We start from the raw sequence: 15253 nt of genomic DNA, 5'->3' as shown, positions 1-15253 counted from the left end.
TGTTTCCATAGTTACAATACACATTTAGAAATAGATTTTGTGTTTTACAAAGTCTCTGGTTAATTTTGGATTATTTGGTCCAAATACTTCAGATTTTTAAACATTTTTCTGGCGTGTCCAAACCATGATGCCCTGGGTGGAGAGCCCTTACACCCAAATAAAAACTCTCAACAAAAGTAACTAAAAATATTGTTTTGGAGTGCTGAAATATTTGATTGAAATGAGTTTTTTCTGTATGTTAGACGTTTTATCTTCACATTGTCACTTTGTTTTTTGAATAAACCACATTATAAGAGATTAAGCAGTGAAGTTAAACAGGATACAGTTCAGGGAAACTGTTTACACTAGCAGAAGAGTTTATCCAAAAACAGATCATAAAAAGTCAACGGTGCAAATCAGCTAGAAATCCTTCCTGGCCTGAACTCTGAATACGAACAGCGCTTTTGGACTTACGGCGCTCTCTATGCTGCGGGCTGTCTCTCCAAACAGCTCAGACTTGGGGTCCTCCATCTCAGGGGTGTAGAAAATCTCCTGGTCATCCACCTGGTCGAGGTGCAGGAAGCCTGAGAACTTCATGGTGGCTGAAGGCAGAAAGAGATGAGGTGAGACATTTAGAGCGCATGCAGCTTTTCCCATCATAGTCTCTGCCTTCACATGGTGCTGCTGGTTTCTGGGGCAGTGCCAGGTCAGGGTGAGTGATGGATCGTGAGTTTGTGTGTGTCTGACGGGGTGGGCGGTGTTAGTGAGGGAGCTGCTGATCGCCCCAGAGGGGTGCTTCTGCAGTTTGACCGATAAAGATTAAGAAAGGGAAGTGGAGGAGGACGAGATGAAGAGTGGAAATATGACAGAAGAGAAGGCAAACAGGGAAAATGGTCCAGTTTTACCAGATCCAGACTCATCCCAAAAGCTGGCTGTGGCATAGAAGGCTGGGTAGAGAAACAGCAGGTTAGACACAGAACAAACTTGACACACACAGACATATACACACACAGAGCTGGCAAAAAGCATATGAGAGCCGAGCAGCTGATTAGAACCCCCACACCACCAGGGGGCCACCAACAGCACCAGGCCAGCATGATTATATATATATATATATATATATACAGTACAGACCAAAAGTTTGGACACACTTTCTCATTGAATCCAATGAGAAGGTGTGTCCAAACCTTTGGGGTGTACTGTATATATACTTAAAACAACACTGAGTAATACAAACTAAATGCTAATACACATGGAAAAACTATTGCAGTATTATGTTTATAGGTCTTACACAAATAAAATACTAATCATTTCCTGTTGGGGAAATATATCAACCTATTTAATTGTTTACTTTAAATCCAGTGTTTATCAGCTGATGTTACTTTTAAATAATTAAAATACGGCTCATTTAAATACCACTCTGCAGTTCAAAATTCCATTTTCTTAGTTTGCTACGCCTGTAAGGTTAAAATCAACAGCCATAATAACACAGGTACCATGTAAGCTAATTACAGATGATGCTAATGCTAATGATAGCAGGTATGTTACACACACAGAGTAGCTTAGGAATCAGAAGGATCTGGTTTTGCTATAGGGGCCCAAATGAAATTCTGCTTAGGCCAGAGAAAGGCTTGGGCCGACCCTGTAAATACACAAAGCAGGCACAGACATGGTGAGGAGAAAATAGCCTGAAGGTGCTTTGAATAGGCCCTTCTCCCATGAAGAGAGCCTCAACCTTGGAGTGCTGTGTTGTCCAACATATATCAACTTTTTATATGCCCTCTTCATGCTAGTGCCTCGAGAAGGGGGCTTGAAATAAAGCGAGAGGGTGTTTTTGTGTGTGCGTGCGTGTATGTCGAGTGAAGAGTAGCGCGAAAGGTGGCGGTGCCGTGGATCCATGCCGCTTGTAATCAGCAGAACAAATTGCCCAAATCAATCATCGCTGCCCCTGCCTGAGCAACGGCACAGAGTACGGGGAAGAGCACTTGTATGATTATCATGAGAGATAGCCGTAATTGTCTCCTTAATGCTGGCAGACCGACGGCTGACACAGTCTGGTATAAACCGCAACGAGAAGGGACGCGCAGCCCGGCGGCTTACGGCGCGACCGAGGGCAGCGCGCATCGATCCAGGATGTGACGGCGGCCATAAAGCAGAGTCAAATGGCCGCGCTTCGGTTGGCCTGGAGACGGTAAAGAAAGCGAGGGAAAGGCGAGTCGCATCGGACATTTAATCTGGGAAAAAGACGAATAGAGGGGCGATTTTCCAGGCCACTTCCATAAAGGACGTAAAGAGAGAAAGATATATAAAGAAGAGAGGGAAGAAAGGAGGGACGGAGCTGTTCGCCTATCAGATTGTAGTGAACTGTAAAAGGTAATGGATCTGCAAGATGGCGTTGGATGGGTTTAGCATGCTGCAGTAGAGCTTAAGGTCAAATAATGCAACAGAAATGAAAATTGTCTATTACGTCCATATAAAACACCTTGTTAAAAGGAAACAGAATTACATCGGTTTTTAAACAGACGAATAAAAACCAAACTACACAGCTCAGAAACCTTTCCACATTTTGTCACATTATAACCATATATTTCAATGTATTTTATTGGGTAAGTTGAAGTGGAATCAACGTAATATATGGCTTTTCGACTCTTTTACAGATAAAAAAGGAAATTACTCTGACACCCTTTAACAGAGTACAGCAAACCAAAGTGCCGCTAGACGCAGGGGTGTCAAACTCCAGTCCTCGAGGGCCGCTGTCCTGAAACTTTTAGATGTTCCTCTGCTGCACCACCTGAATAGAATTATTAGGTCATTAGCAAGGCTCTGGAGAACTGATCTACACAAGGAGGAGGTAATTAAGCCACTTTGTACCTGTGGCACATCTAAAAACTGCAGGACAGCGGCCCTCGAGGACTGGAGTTTGAGACCTGTGCGCTAGAGGAACCAAATAAAGAGTAGTTTGGTATCAATATAATTTCAGCTGTTCTGTTAATGTTGATAAGGAACAAACGGTGTCATGAAGCACAATCAGCAGCCAGCTCAGGGAGAAGCGTCTACCATCCCACAAAGGAATACGCTGCTACTTTTCATATGAATATGAAAATGCTCCAATATTTGACACGAAGCTGAAGTTGGTTTCCATTTCTAGCTTCCTATTTGGGAAATGGCTAAAGCGAGATTCCATCAAATTTTTCACTACCTTCCGCATCTTTAATCGACTCTAGTTTAAAAACTACAACACCTAGACACTTCAAACCTGGACTGGATTATTCTACTTTAATAGCAGAATAATTCAATCCAGAATAATAATCCAATCCATATTTGTTCACATTTTGTGAAGAAGGAAGTTGCTCGTTTTCTTTAGAGGCTTTTGTGTTGTTTCTTTGAGCACTTCTTGGTGCAGCGCCCCCACAGGCAAGGAGGGGAACAGGTTTTTTAATTGGTTTGGATGTTTGACATGGAGCAGCGTGAAAGAGAACCACACCAGCTGACATGTAACAAATGCTGCAGTTTTCACCCCAATCCAACAGGGATAACCAAACTATCAGATGTGAAAATGCCCTAAGAATCTATTGCCAAATTTCAACTGACTGACTAAGGTTGACTTATTCTGCAATCATTTTACTCTGCAGATGTGGAAAGCCTCAAAAGATTTTAACTTTTCCTTTTCTCTTCACAACCGTTCCAGACTTTGTTCACATAAAACCCAAATAAAATCATTCAAGCTTGTGGTTCTAAGGAAACAAAATGGGGGGAAAGATTTCCACAGTTTACACTCTCCAAGGTCGGCGAATGCCCAAAACGAGACTTTCAGCGTTAATTTCAACATTTGATGTCTCAATAAAATGTGGAACAATACATAATTAGTCCTTCTTCTGTCACTGTAGCAGAGATGTCAACGCTTGATGAGACGGCAGCCGAAGCATTCGGGGATGTGTCATTTCATTACTAATGAGGGGAAGATCACCCGAGGCCATCTTACAGGGGAAAAAGATCCAGCTGTATTGATCAATCAATCGCTCAGCCTGAATTTATTGGGAACACTTGAGCTGAATGAAGTATTGATCGCTGCTGCACCGTCTTTTGTTTGCCGAGATAAATATTTACAAGCTTTGGGATGATTTGTTGTAATGTTCATCTTTCAGCTAAAACCTGCTTTCACCCAAAGTCAATGGTCACTGAATTCCTCCCTCGTGTTTGTTTAGCTATAAATTCTGCGGATGAAACAAACATGGAAGGTCGCGTCTTGAGATCATGTCATGGCTATAAACTCTGCTGGTTTACTGGGAGGCTCTCGGACCTTCCGCGCGCCAGAAATGCAATTCCTCACTCTAATTTGTGGCCTCGACTCTCGCAAGTCATGACCTAGAGCTCCCCCGGGAGCCGAGAGAATCCCTCTTTTCACAATCCGTCAAATAACCCAGCACCGGGGACAGATTGAGGCAGGGAGCTGGAGGGAGTCAAAGGCTGGAGAGGCAAAGAGTGGGAAAAAGAAGCCCTTTATCTTCATGAATGGGCTGTGGCAGAAAGCACTGATTGGTACAACGGCGCTGCTCGCCCTCTGGTAGTCTCTTGGCTCTCCCTGCGCTCAACTCCAAAGAAAAATGAGCTGATGCAAGAGTGGTTTGAGATTGACTCGGCTGAGGCTGAAAGAGTGAGAGGCGGCTCAGGCAGCCGATGGTGAAGGTAAAGTATCTGTGAGTACCCAGGGATGAAGAATAGCTGAATGAAAGGCAAAGCAGAGACACATGGAAGCCAAAACACAGGACCGCAGTGAATAAAGTGGCACCAAAATGTAACATTTGTCTGATTTCATGATGTGCATGGAAGTTTACTATAAGTTAGGCCTTAAGAGATGGATTTGAATAGTTGTTTTTCTCTGGGTGAAGAAGTTTGAGTTTACTGTGGTAAACTCGTAACGTTGATCCCTCTCCATTCATATCTGGATCGATGACCACTCGACCGTCTGCTCCTCAGCGACTGGCAAAATCTGAGCATATGAAATTACAAGCTCATGCCCTTTTTTAAATACAAAAATGAACCTTTTGTTACGTTCTATAGTGAATGCTCAATCATTTGTAGCAAAACATCAACATGTCAAAAGTTCAGCTTTCTGCTTGGCTTAACATCAGTGTAGTGGAGAGATGATCTACTCTTTGTGGTATTGTTAATACCACAATTATTAACCAATTAACTGGTTAATAATTGGATAGCAAAAAGTGATTAATAGGAGATTTTGTTTTTATATCATTTGAACCAGGTGAAGATAAACTTTGCCATTAAAAGAGTTATGGGTAGAACACTTGACAGTTTTGGCTGAATCAGTGCTGAGGATGTATTGCTCTTTCAGCCAAATTGATTCTTTGAGTTTGTATAGTCCAGTTAATGATTCATTGGTTACTAAATTAGTAGACGATTATTTCAATAATCGATTAATCATGATTAATCTGAATAAGCCCTCTCAGAGAGTGAAGGTTAGGGTTGTGTGTCTGATACTGCTGGCTGTTCCAGCAGGACAATGATCCCAAATAGACACAAACCAGCAGGTTAACATGAGGCTTCTGCTCAAACCTGTTCAACATGCTGACTGGAAACATGCTCAACATATGAATGAAAACCAACCAATTTAAATGAATTCAAGACAAGAAGAGACAGAACTATCCCTCAAATCTGCAGTTAATTCAAACTGGTACAACTCATGAAAACTATTTGTTAAATAATCACCAGGAAATAAAAGCCACTGAAATGCACCACTGAAAATGAAAACATCATGGTGGGCAGATGTAAACGTGTTTATATCAAACCAAGCTTCATTAAGACAACAACATCTCCAACCAGCTGTCAATTAGAATTTAATGTATAGAAATCAGATGATTTAAAATGTGCAGTCAAAACAGACCACCTGTTCTCTCTGTTAGAAGCAGATGGAGTGGCAAAGAAATCCCTTCACTCAACATGCAAAACGTCTGTTTACATAAAAACAAAATATAAGAAGGACCTCTGCTTTAAAACCCACAGAGACGGTGGCAGGAATTCCCCAGACCCAGCCAACAGTGACCCAGGTTTGCCCTGGATGTGGTTTGCTTCACTTTATTGATCATAAGCTCTTCTCTTAACACCAGGCTGTTTTTCTATTTTATTTGGAGCATCGTAAACTGAAGGTCACGCTGCACACGCATGCTCAACATTCATCAGTGTTTGCTCAATTCATCATCATCTGTGGCAAAATAAGCAACACTCAGCAGCACTCATGTAACACAGAGGGGCAACAATCTGCTTTAATCTGATTAAATCATTCAAATGTCAACCAGCTGCAGCAGACATGAACTATGAACCAAATGCATGTTCAAGAACATCTCACTTCATTACAATACCACTAAACTGCCTCAATGATTCCGTTTAAAACAGATTCATTCCACACACGACAATATTCAATTTATCAAAAAATTTAAATCTTGCATATTACCGATAAAAAGAAAAAAGGAATTTATCAGAGAAACGTTGAGTTTCAGCCTCACAATCATGGAGAACACTGCTGGTCCTCCACAAGGAGGAGAAGACAACAAAGGTAATTGTTTAAGACGATGGCTGTTCACAGACTTCTATATGTAAAAATAACAAAAAGTTGAGTGGAAGGAAAAACATAAGCAAGGGATGTGAAGCAAAGTTCAATAAATTGGCAGAATCATATGTTTTCCAAATAGTTCCATTTTATAGCACAATCGACTAACTATGCTACTTTCATGGTTATAAAAATGCTGCATATATCAAATATAACTTAATCTGATTTAGGGTGGGAAAACATACATCCACTGCCCTCAGCCTTAGTACTGGCTCTCCACAGGGCTGTGTGCTGAGCCCCCTGCTCTATTGTCTGTACACATACGACTGCACCTCTGCCCACCACAGCAACACCATCATCAAGTTTGCTGATGACACCACAGTGGTGGGGCTCATCTCAGGAGGCGACGAGTCCGCCTACAGGGGTGAGGTGGAGCGGCTGGTGGTGTGGTGCAGGGAGAACAATCTGCTCCTCAACAACTCAAAGACAAAAGAACTCATAATAGATTACAGGAGGAATAAAACGGACATTACACCACTAACCATTAGGGAAAAATGTGTGGAGAGGGTAGCTGATTTCCGTTTCCTGGGGGTCCACATTGAGCAGGGCCTCACATGGAACATGAACACCTTCGAACTGATAAAAAAGGCCCAGCAAAGACTGAACTTCCTGAGGGTTCTCAGGAGGAACAACATCAAGGAGAAGCTGCTGGTGTCCTTCTACAAGTGCTCCATAGAGAGCATACTGACTTACTGAATCTGCGTATGGTATAACAGCAGCACTATGGCTCAAAGGAAAGCTCTCCAAAGGGTTGTGAATACAGACTAAAAAATCATTGGCTGCCCTCTCTCCTCACTGGAGGACCTGCACAGCGACCGCTGTCTAAGAAAAGCACAACACATCACAAAGGACACTTCTCACCCCGGACATTCTCTGTTCACTTCTGCCTTCAGGCAGAAGATACAGAGCAACCAGAACAAGAACCAACCGTCTCAGAGACAGTTTCTACCCGATAGCAATAACAAAACTAAATGCAATCAAAAACAACCATTAATCATCATAAATGATGTATGTGAGAATGTGGCTGTTCTTTTTTTTTTTTTTTTTTTTGCCAGTTGTTTGTTGATCCTTGCGTTGTGTGTGAATTGTGAGACAGATGGCACCCTTTGAATTTCGTCGTCCTTGTGACAATGACAATAAAGATTTATCTATCTATCTATTTAGCAAACTGGCGTCTTGAAATTGTGCCTCTGTCTCTTTAAGAAGCTCCTGCTCTTTCTGATGCTCTGCCTTCACACAGCATCTCTGTACTAAACCTTAACGCCTGAAGTGTTTCCCCGACGAGCTCAGCCGTTCCTCCAGGCATTTGCTTGGTGAATTTGGGGTTTTGAGATTAACAGGAATACATGGATGAACTAAATTAATCTGTGTTTAATGACTGTGTGTAATGGGAGCTACAGTTCCTGAACAGACTTATAGAAATTGATTTTTCAACTATCTTCTAATCTGTTGAGATGCTTCAATAAAAACAGTTATTGAACAGAGCAGAGACAGACAGCAGGTCTGAGATCAGTGGAAGTGCTCTTCTTCAGGACACTGCATGTCGATTGTCGACTTACGGGGGCAGTTGGTACCCTCTGGGGTGCTGGATGGGGTCTTTCTGTCAGGACAGCAGCCGAACTCTGTGTTGTCACAGGAGGACCTCTCCTCGGCAGTGGCAGCAGCAGAACCTGCCACCGGCGAACCTGCAGGTGACACAAAGTCCTAATAAAAAATTCATTCAACTTTAGCAACAAAATCATGAATATAAATCATTCTTTTTCCGAGAAGCTTGAAACTAGAACCTAAAAGATGTGTGCTGTTTTTGTTTTGCTGAGTTCCTCCTGCTCCTCCAGGTGTTTCTGCGTTTTTTTCTCTGTCTGCTGACCAATGATTGAGCGCTGAAAGAGGCATCTGTCAGGGGTGATTATATGGCATTTCATGGGTTCTGATTTTACAGCTGGAACTCATTTTGTCAGGCAGAAAACCCTTAATGGGCACTGTTGCCAGTCATGTCACACACAGAGCGCTATAAATGATAGGGGAGTGTGATAACTGCTGACTGGCTGGCAGTTCCTCTCAAGGCGTCCAAGAAAAATCAAAAAGAAGAACAAATCCCTACAGTGTCCTGTTACTGCTACTGCTACTGTGTATCTGGCAATCTGGAGACATTAAGGACATAAAAGCGGTCAGACTTTCTCTACCCCAGGACTGAGACGCTGTCCACGCTCTTGTTGGCGGTGCAGGACCCGGTCTTGGCCAAAGCAGAGCAGTTTACGGCCGCGCAGGGATTAGAAATGATCGCACGCAGAAAAGGCTCGCAGCTAAACAAGCCGTAAAGACATCAAGGGGCAGGGACGTCCTACTCAAAGTTTCACGGTCAAGGGATGCGAGAGGGAGGAAGAAAGGTTATTGGGCGCATGTTGGAATGCGGTCTACAGATTTACAGAGCATGAAGAAGAGGAGAAACAGAGCAGGAGAGCAAGGGCACTCTGTGTCCTGCAGGAGCAGAGCAGGATGTGAACACACAGATGCAGACAGACGGGAGTCAGAGAAAAACAGAAACAAACACACTTCTGACTGACTTTAAATTCACATACGTGCAAATTGAACAAGACAAGAATCAGAGACAGAAAAATAAACAGGACAAAACACAAGAGACCAGACTTTTCTACCTGTTAGCATCTGTGTTAAAATCACATTTGTTCACACTAACAGACAAATACCTTTAAAAAGTATTCAGACAAACTGAACTTTTCAAATTTGTCTCATTATAACTGTGACATATTTTACTGGGATTTTATGCAACAGAGCAACACAAGGCAGCACATAATTATGAAGCGGAAGGAAAATAATGGATGACTTTCTTTTTTAACAGATAGGAGGTTTGGGGATACATCTGGACTTTTATTCTGATAGTTCTTAAAGGGGCAGTATTATGTAATCTTGACATTTTAGAGCTTTACATAATGTTATGATATTATTTCCTCATCAGAAACAAACCTGGAGTTTTGTTTTGATTCTTTCATGCATGTCTGAGAAATCCTTTAATCTCCATGACAACAACCATTCAGCTGTGCAAAACGCCTGGGAGGACCCAGCTCCATCTCACAGAGCAGCTCTCCCACTCAGCTCCTTCAGACTAGCCAGCAGCAATTGGCAAACATCTGCTGAGCTTGTTATAGGAGCTGAGAAACACTGGTTAAAACATTAAAGGGTTAATAGAGCCATGTTGAGATGAGCTTCAGAAAGGGCAGGAGTTTCTTAAAGAGACAGAGGCCCAATTTCAAGGCATTAAATTACAAAGTGAAATTTCTTTTAAATCATATTTGATAAAGCATTTTCATGACCACTGAAAGTGAGTTGACTGTGCTCTAAAATGATTCTATGTTGCTGAAAAACATAATACTGCCCCTTTAACAATATTTAGTTTCTGTCTTCAGAAGTGACCTGTCATCTGTCAGATGTTGGTCAGAGAATAATCGGCATCATGAAGGAGCACAGCAGAAAGATCAGGGGTCGGGGGGAAGATCCTCAGCTCTGGTCAACAAACATGAGGGAACCAGGACAAGAAAAACTATTGTACAAAGAAAGTCATAAAAACTTCTGTTTCTTCTTTATAGTTTGGTTTTGAACAGCTCAATTGGTAGGAAAAATATTTTTTAAAAAGCCTATTGGTTTCAGCCTGAAAACACATAAAATAAATCAAAACAACAAAATAAAACTCCAGATGCCATTGTTTCATTCTGTTGTTAAAATCTGCAGCAAAATATTAGATGAAAGTCTATTTTTTACTTTATATAATAAAAAGCTCTTCTCAGTTCTGTTAGATTACTGAACAAAGTTATTAAGAGCCACTGAAAGGTCACAGGTCACAGTCTGACGAACTAGGTTGATGTTTCAGTCTCTAGATGCACAGAATGATGGAAACATACAGCCGAATACAAACAATTACAGCAGATTCTATTTTCAAATCTTCCTTTCATTTCAGTTTCTACATCACAGAAATGGAAAAATCCCCAGGCAGTTTGAAGTTGTAAAACTTAAAAACTTCAATAAGTATGATTACTTTTGCAAGGCACTATAAATACATATGTATACAGTAAGAGGAAATAAATTGGGGCGTGCTGTGGTGGCGCAGGGGGTCAGCACGCCCCACGCTTGGAGGCCCTAGTCCTCGATGCGGACATCGCGGGTTCGACTCCCGGTCCTGACGACCTTTACCGCATGTCTTCCACCCTCCTTCCTGTCTGTCTACTGTAGAAAAAATACGAGCCACTAGTACCGCAAAAACTCTTCGGAGAAAAAAAAAAGATAAAATAAATTAGAATATGCTTTCAGGTGAGGCCTGTTTTAATCTGAATTAAAAGTACTTTTGAAAATAACAACCTTTAAGCAGGTGTTAAACATACTTTTCATTGAGACCACATATCTGAGTTAAATGTTTTTTTAAATGGTTTGATGTGATATTCTGAATGTAAAAGTCATTTTTATTATCTGTAAGTGGAACATCATAATAATTAACATAAAGGAGCATTTCAAACATCCATCTTGTGTGTGGAATTAATCTACAAAATGTTTCACTTGGTGAAGTATCCGGCTTTGCATGATATTCTAATGTATAGCCTGAGCTGCAGAGCCACTGAACACACACTGTGCCTCACAGCAGCTCCCTACTCTCCGCTCAGCCTCTGGTCAACAGGCGTGGAGGAAGCACAATGCCACTCCATTAGGCCTGTCCTGTCACTGCGAGTTGCCAAACCATGCTGATGGATGGATGAGACCCAACATCAGGAAAGAATAAAAGAAGAAAGAAGGTCTAATTGGAGAGCCTGGGCTGAAAAAGCAGCAGCTGGATGTTACAGTCAGGAGGCGCAAAGACTCCAGACTAGTCATGTGACAAGGAGCAATGGAGCTGCAAGCGCTCACAGCTGGACCTTGGAGTGACATCAGCCTGTCGGGTCAGGCTCCAGAGATCCACAGACTTGGCCCAGCGGTCTCTTCTATTTGTGGTGCTGGGAGTGTATTTTACAGAGCCTGGCTTTACTCTGTGAAGCTGCTGAGGGGAGAGAGGGAGGGGGAGGGGGGAAACAGACAGCAGGTGATGGAGCTACAGTGAACCATGCAAATACTTTCTGTCTGAAATGGAGATATACATCTTTTGCAATTGAAAAAAAAAGACAGTAACAGCATTGTGAAGATTTCTTCTCCTCATCTCTCTGGCTTTGAAGTTTTTTCTCCAGCAAAATCTATTTGCATACAATTACACAAGCCTTGCTTCCTATTTTTAGTTTCTAATTAACAGATGATGGTATGAATGTGTTATGATGTCAGCTAATGATTGATTCTGAATTTTTCCAAACCCTGCAGATAAACCCAACCTCCCACCTAACAGGATTATGGAGAATGAAGTGAAAAGCAGTGATTTACCGCCAGAATCGTCTGAACCGCTGGCCTCCGACTGGACGCCACTACCAACATCCTCATCCAGTCCGTCCTCCTCTTCTTCTTCGTCACCGCTCGGATCGCCGCTGCCCGAGCCCTCCAGGGGGCTCGGGGTGGCGGAGGCAGATGGCTGGATGCGGTTGGATGGAACGCGGCCGGGGGTGGAGGTGGAAAGGACGGCGTTGATGTCGGGCGGCTCCATGGACGCTAGCTGGGCCGTCATTGGAGGCGGGATGGCATACACCATGTTAGAGATGAAGGGGTCGGGGGTGGTAGTGATGACGGCCGTTGAGGCTGGGCCAGGGGTGGTAGGCGGAGGGTTGGGGGTGGGTCGGTCTGCCGGGTCAGAGATGCTTTCTGGTGAAGGGAAGGGGAGGAAACAAGGAATGGATGAATGGCTGAGCAAAGATGGAAATGTTTGATTTTGCTACACTTTTAATAAAAGCTTAAAGAGACCAGATGAAAATCTCTGTCTTCTAGCGAGGCTTACCAATAAAACCACACACACACACACACACACACACCCACACACACACACACACACACACACCCACACACACCCACACACACACACACACGCACACACACACACACACACCCGCACACCTGGCAACAATGGATGAATGTTTACCTCTCAGTTCAGTCTTGCAACACCAGGAGTATTATCACTTTTATTTACATTAAATTATTTTATTAGATTTCCAATCAACTTTCCTTGCAGCAGAAAACTATTCCCACAGCATAATTCTGCCATGTTTTACTAAGGTAAAGGTTATATTCAGGGTGACACCATCAGCGGTAGACACTGCTGGCTGAGACATTAGTTGTGCTAAAACTTTATAAAACTAGATTAGCCCTTTAGACTTTATCTTAGAAAATGTATTTATGCAAAGTTAAGTGTGCTAAATGTTTTCAAAGTTAGCTAGAATGCTAAATGAAAATTAGCTATGCTATTAGCACCTAAGCAGTAAGCTACTGCTGATACACCATAGAGCTAAATTCAACCATGTTGACACCCAAAGCCTCCACAAATCAAAGTTTATTCAACGGAAAGTTTATAAAACAGCTAAATAAATTAGCTTCTGATTTCTTCTGGAAATAATAATTTTAGTAGAAGCTAAATAGCCTAAATGTTTTCAAAGTTAGCAAATATGCTCGACAAAAAATGAGTCTAAGTGTGTGCCTCAAGTGGACGAGTTTAAGTATCTCGGGATCTTGTTCACGAATGAGGGAAGAAGGGAACAAGAGATCAACAGGCAGATTGGCGCAGCGTCTGCCGTGAAGCTGGCGCTGTACCGGTCCGTCGTGGTGAAGAGAGAGCTGAGCCAAAAAGCGAAGCTCTCGATTTACCGGTCGATCTACGTTCCCACCATGATCTATGGTCATGAGCTTTGGGTCATGACCAAAAGAAAGAGATCACGGTTACAAGCGGCCGAAATGGGTTTTCTCCGTAGGGTGTCTGGGCTCTCCCTTAGCGATAGGGTGAGAAGCTCAGTCATCCTGGAGGGACTCAGAGTAGAGCCTCTGCTCCTTCACATCGAGATTAGCCAGTTGAGGTGGCTCGGGCATCTGGTCAGGATGCCTCCTGGACGCCTCCCTGGTGAGGTGTTCCGGGCACGTCCCACCGGGAGGAGGCCCCGGGGAAGACCCAGGACATGCTGGAGGGACTATGTCTCTCGGCTGGCCTGGGAAAGCCTTGGGATTCCCCCGGAGGAGCTGGAACAAGTGGATGGGGAGAGGGAAGTCTGGGGCTCCCTTCTGAAGCTGCTACCCCCACGACCCGACCCCGGATAAAGCGGAAGAAAATGGATGGATGGATGGATGGATGGTGTGCCCACCACTGCTTTCCACCCACACTTTTTGTTGACCAATGTGTGTTAGTCTGTAGTCTTAAGGTAATACATTATATTTCGTAGTTGTGACAAAATGTGAAAAAAATCACACATCTGAGGGATACAGACTGAATTACACAAGTTTAGTTTCTCCAGCTCTCAAATATGCTATTCCTATACATATGCTTGAAGACCTACATGCAGCATCGTGTGCAAGCCTATGAATTATATATCCAAATTCAAATGCTGCCCTGCAGTAGCAAAGCTTTAATCACCAACAGCCAGTGCCTACGGTGATGAATGATTGATAGAAATGGGGCAAAAAAGCCAGCTTTGCTCTGGCTTCAAAGATGGCAGGCTGCTGCTCGCAGAGAGCTCGAGCCCCATCAACGGCACCGCTAACGCGTCGCTGTCAACACATGCACACAAACACGTATGCAACGCTTAAAAAGAAAACAACAAAAAAATACAACTCCATATGAGGAGGAAGAGGAGAACCTCTGTGTAAAGAGACCATCATTACCAATGCAAAAAAGCTCAGGTGCAAAATGACAAACTGTCTGCGATGAAAGAACGATAAATAGGACAAAAACTCCTGAGGGTGACGAGCAGGCGGGCGGGCGGCGTGCTGAGGAAAGGAGTGACAACATTGTTATTTTTCTACTTCACATCCCGGGAGAGAAGAAGCATCTTAGCAAGAGGATGGAAGAAAACCAGCTCCGTAGATTTCCACCTCATTAGGATTCGCCTAACACTACAGTATGTGTAAGACTTAATTACAGCGCTATAATTACAGAGTTGATCGGCAATTATTTACCGAGGTGTGAAATGTGATACCTACAGAGACAGCAGAATGCCTCAGAGAGACTGCTTTAAGAGCTGCACAGATAACTGCTGGTGGGAGAGATTCAGAGCGCGGTTCAAAGAGCGTTGATGCTATCGCCAAGAAAGATGGAATGGCGTGCCTTTCCCCTCGGCTACACCTGTCAGTCAGGTGCCAAGCTCTGCGTCGAGGGGCTGCATGGATCCACAGAAAAATGTTTGTGGGATATCAGCAGCAAACTTCATGATGTGGGATAAGCAGAGATAAGCACATGTTTGAAAGATCCCAGAAGTCTCAGCAGATACGTCGGATTTACCAGTCCATTTAGCTGTTTCTGCTGCTTTGCTTCCTCTGGGAAGAACAATGGACGGTAATGTTAGAGGGCGGAGAGAAGGAAACAGAACCACTGTGTTCTCAGCATGCTTTCTACCATATTATTACTGAAAGGTGGTTATTAAGATCTTCACAATGTCAGGAGGAAAGGAAACCCACAAAGGAAAGTTGGACAACCTCTAGAGTGTTTAAATCAGACAATAAAAAGGGTTAAAAAGGTAGCAGCAGCAGCAGCAGGTG

General features: G+C 43.2%; 1 protein-coding gene across 10 annotated transcripts in view; it reads right to left on the bottom strand.

Moving 5' to 3' along the window:
- Positions 1-15253, bottom strand: part of agrn (agrin) — a 428855-nt gene that overhangs the window by 54329 nt on the left and 359273 nt on the right. For 9 of the 10 annotated variants that reach the window (XM_023331737.1, XM_023331734.1, XM_023331746.1 and 6 more), the window contains 3 exons: positions 12011-12382; positions 8161-8286; positions 454-581 (listed from right to left, as the gene is read on the bottom strand). In XM_023331737.1, coding sequence (XP_023187505.1) covers positions 454-581; positions 8161-8286; positions 12011-12382 — 626 coding nt within the window. The remainder of the gene's footprint in view (positions 1-453; positions 582-8160; positions 8287-12010; positions 12383-15253) is intronic. The other variant, XM_023331766.1, reaches the window with a different exon arrangement.

Source organism: Xiphophorus maculatus, chromosome 1 (assembly GCF_002775205.1).
Source record: "Xiphophorus maculatus strain JP 163 A chromosome 1, X_maculatus-5.0-male, whole genome shotgun sequence".
NCBI classification, from domain to species: Eukaryota; Metazoa; Chordata; class Actinopteri; order Cyprinodontiformes; family Poeciliidae; genus Xiphophorus; species Xiphophorus maculatus.
Note: the sequence above shows the minus strand (reverse complement) of the source record. Positions and strands in the feature narration are given on the sequence as shown.